Genomic DNA, 2,564 nt, shown 5'->3' with positions numbered 1-2,564 from the left:
TTCCGATACTACATTTTAAAGCATTTATCGGCCGATATTATCGGACATCTCTTAATTTAGGCCACAGTAGCCAAAGCGGGGGCCAAGTCTGGCCCGCCACATTATTTTAAAAAGCTTGGAAATGTGCATCAATAAAGCTTTTCAGCTAAATGTATTAATTATTTCCATTATGAGAGAAATTAAATGCACTGCAATTAATAACGTAACTTCTCAACTTTAATATCTGTTATCTGCACGAGCAACAAGATATTCCAGGCATTTTTTTGGTTATCAAAAATATTTACAATATCTGCTCGACGACAAGGCAAGTTATTTATAATATTCAAATGCATATGCAATTGTGTAACAATAATCATCAACCTTTATTGAAATAAATATTGCCGGTTACAAGTGGCCCTCAACGAAAACCAGTTTGACACACCTGATTTAGGCCAGAAATACATAAAATATGCTTAAAAATAAATAAATAGATGATAGTGATGCTGCTAACTTCGAAGTGGTGTGGCGAGGGATAACTGTAGATATTTTCCCCCCAGATTTTTTAAATTCAAACTAAAATAAAATTTGCTTAAAATGATGTTTCCATCATGGACAGTACAGACAAGTCTAATAAAACGAAATAGCGAAAAAATTCATAAAGTGAAAGTGAAAGGCGCCCCCTTTACTTTGCTGACACTTCTAAGTGGAGTGTGCACAAACCTTCTCTACATGTGCACCTGTAAGAAAGATAAACACATTGATTCCAAATACCTTTAGCCTGCTGCACGAACACACTGGTGTGTACACCAATCAAATGTTCCGCTCCACTTGCCAGTTACCAAGGTCACCAAACCTAAAAAAAGCAGCAGCAACACAAGAAAAAGTGGCTTTTTTTTATGGTTGTTTTGGAACTGCAGTCGGCATCGATATCCTCGTCTGGCTGATTCACTTCTCCCACAGCTTCTTCCCTAACTGCGGGAAGGCACGGACGCTTTTTTCTGTAAGAGAAAATAATAACAAAAGACAAATATACCACACAGCTGTGACTTCAAAGACGCTCTTCCATGAAAGAGGAATGCGCTCGATATTGCGTTCTTATGAAAGAACCAACATGCTGGACTATTTTACCAAAAGCGTTATTGCTGGTTGTCATGCTTTTGTGTGGTTGTTTCACTCGACAAATCACCGGCTGCGTCCACACAGTCGCTTCCTTGCAGAGAAAACCTTCATATGTATTAAAGCAGTTATACGTTAGAGCAAGGGGTGTTCAAACTATGGCCCGTGGGCTAAGTGCGGTCTGCCGGCGTCTCTAGTTTGGCCCGCGAAGCGTCATGAGTTTAATAATGAATCTGGCCCGCAGACTGTTTCCAATGCAATTTCTAATATCTGACATTCTGATTGCCGCACATTTACCGCCATTCTGTGGACAAGGTGAGTAAATCAGTTTAATGACAAATAATTTTGTTTGGAGAAGCGTATTTTCCAGACTATAGAGCGCACCGGGATATAAGCCGCACCCACTAAATTATAGAAGGAAAATATAGTTTTCATACATTGGCCGCAGATATATACAGTCGCGAGCAAAAGTTTGCATACACTTGTAAAGAACAATGTCATGGCTGTCTTGAGTTTCCAATACTTTCTATAAGTATTATTTTTTTGTGATAGAGTGATTGGAGCACATACTTGTTGGTCACAAAAAACATTTGTGAAATATGGTTATTTTATGAATTTATTATGGGTCTACTGAAATTGTGACCAAATCTGCTGGGTCAAAAGTATACATACAGCAATGTTAATATTTGGTTACATGTCCCTTGGCAAGTTTCACTGCAATAAGGCACTTTTGGTAGCCATTCACAAGCTTCTGGTTGAAATTTTGACCACTCCTCTTGACAAAATTGGTGCAGTTCAGCTAAATGTGTTGGTTTTCTGACATTGACTTGTTTCTTCAGCATTGTCCACACGTTTAAGTCAGGACTTTGGGAAGGCCATTCTAAAACCTTAATTCTAGCCTGATTTAGCCATTCCTTTACCACTTTTGACGTGTGTTTGGGGTCATTGTCCTGTTGGAACACCCAACCGGGCCCAAGAACCAACCTCCGGGCTGATGATTTGAGGTTGTCCTGAAGAATTTGGAGGTAATCCTCCTCTTTCATTGTCCCATTTCCATTGGCAGCAAAACAGGCCCAGAGCATAACACCGGTGGGAATGGTGTTCCTGGGATTAAAGGCCTCACCTTTTCAGCTCCAAACATATTGCTGGGTATTGTGGCCAAACAGTAAAAATGTTGTTTCAACTGACCACAGAACTTTCCTCCAGAAGGTCTTATCTCTGTCTATGTGATGTCAGATGAATCAAAAAATTAGCTGTTTGGCCACAATGGAAGCTAGATCTCCAATCAGCTAAACAGACACAATAACTCCACGGAGACGTTTTGGTGAAACTGAAACAATACAAAAAGAATGCCATTGTAGGGTAATAATACTAACACAGCATGTTAGCTAATGCTAACAACGCTAGCTTAATTAGATTACAATAGGCGGGTTGCAATCACGTGACGTGCGGTGAGGTTCATGGCTGGT

At 39.8% G+C, this 2,564-nt stretch overlaps 1 protein-coding gene across 1 annotated transcript in view; it reads right to left on the bottom strand.

Annotated features, from left to right (window-relative positions):
- Positions 1-400: 400 nt before the first annotated feature.
- The window catches only part of LOC133622412 (fibroblast growth factor 14-like), a 178,775-nt gene continuing 176,611 nt past the window's right edge, over positions 401-2,564 (bottom strand). Inside the window, exon 6 of the mRNA XM_061985141.1 lies at positions 401-977. Within this exon, the coding sequence (XP_061841125.1) occupies positions 833-977 (145 nt within the window). The 3' untranslated portion in view covers positions 401-832. The remainder of the gene's footprint in view (positions 978-2,564) is intronic.

Source organism: Nerophis lumbriciformis, linkage group LG23 (assembly GCF_033978685.3).
Source record: "Nerophis lumbriciformis linkage group LG23, RoL_Nlum_v2.1, whole genome shotgun sequence".
NCBI classification, from domain to species: domain Eukaryota; kingdom Metazoa; phylum Chordata; class Actinopteri; order Syngnathiformes; family Syngnathidae; genus Nerophis; species Nerophis lumbriciformis.
Note: the sequence above shows the minus strand (reverse complement) of the source record. Positions and strands in the feature narration are given on the sequence as shown.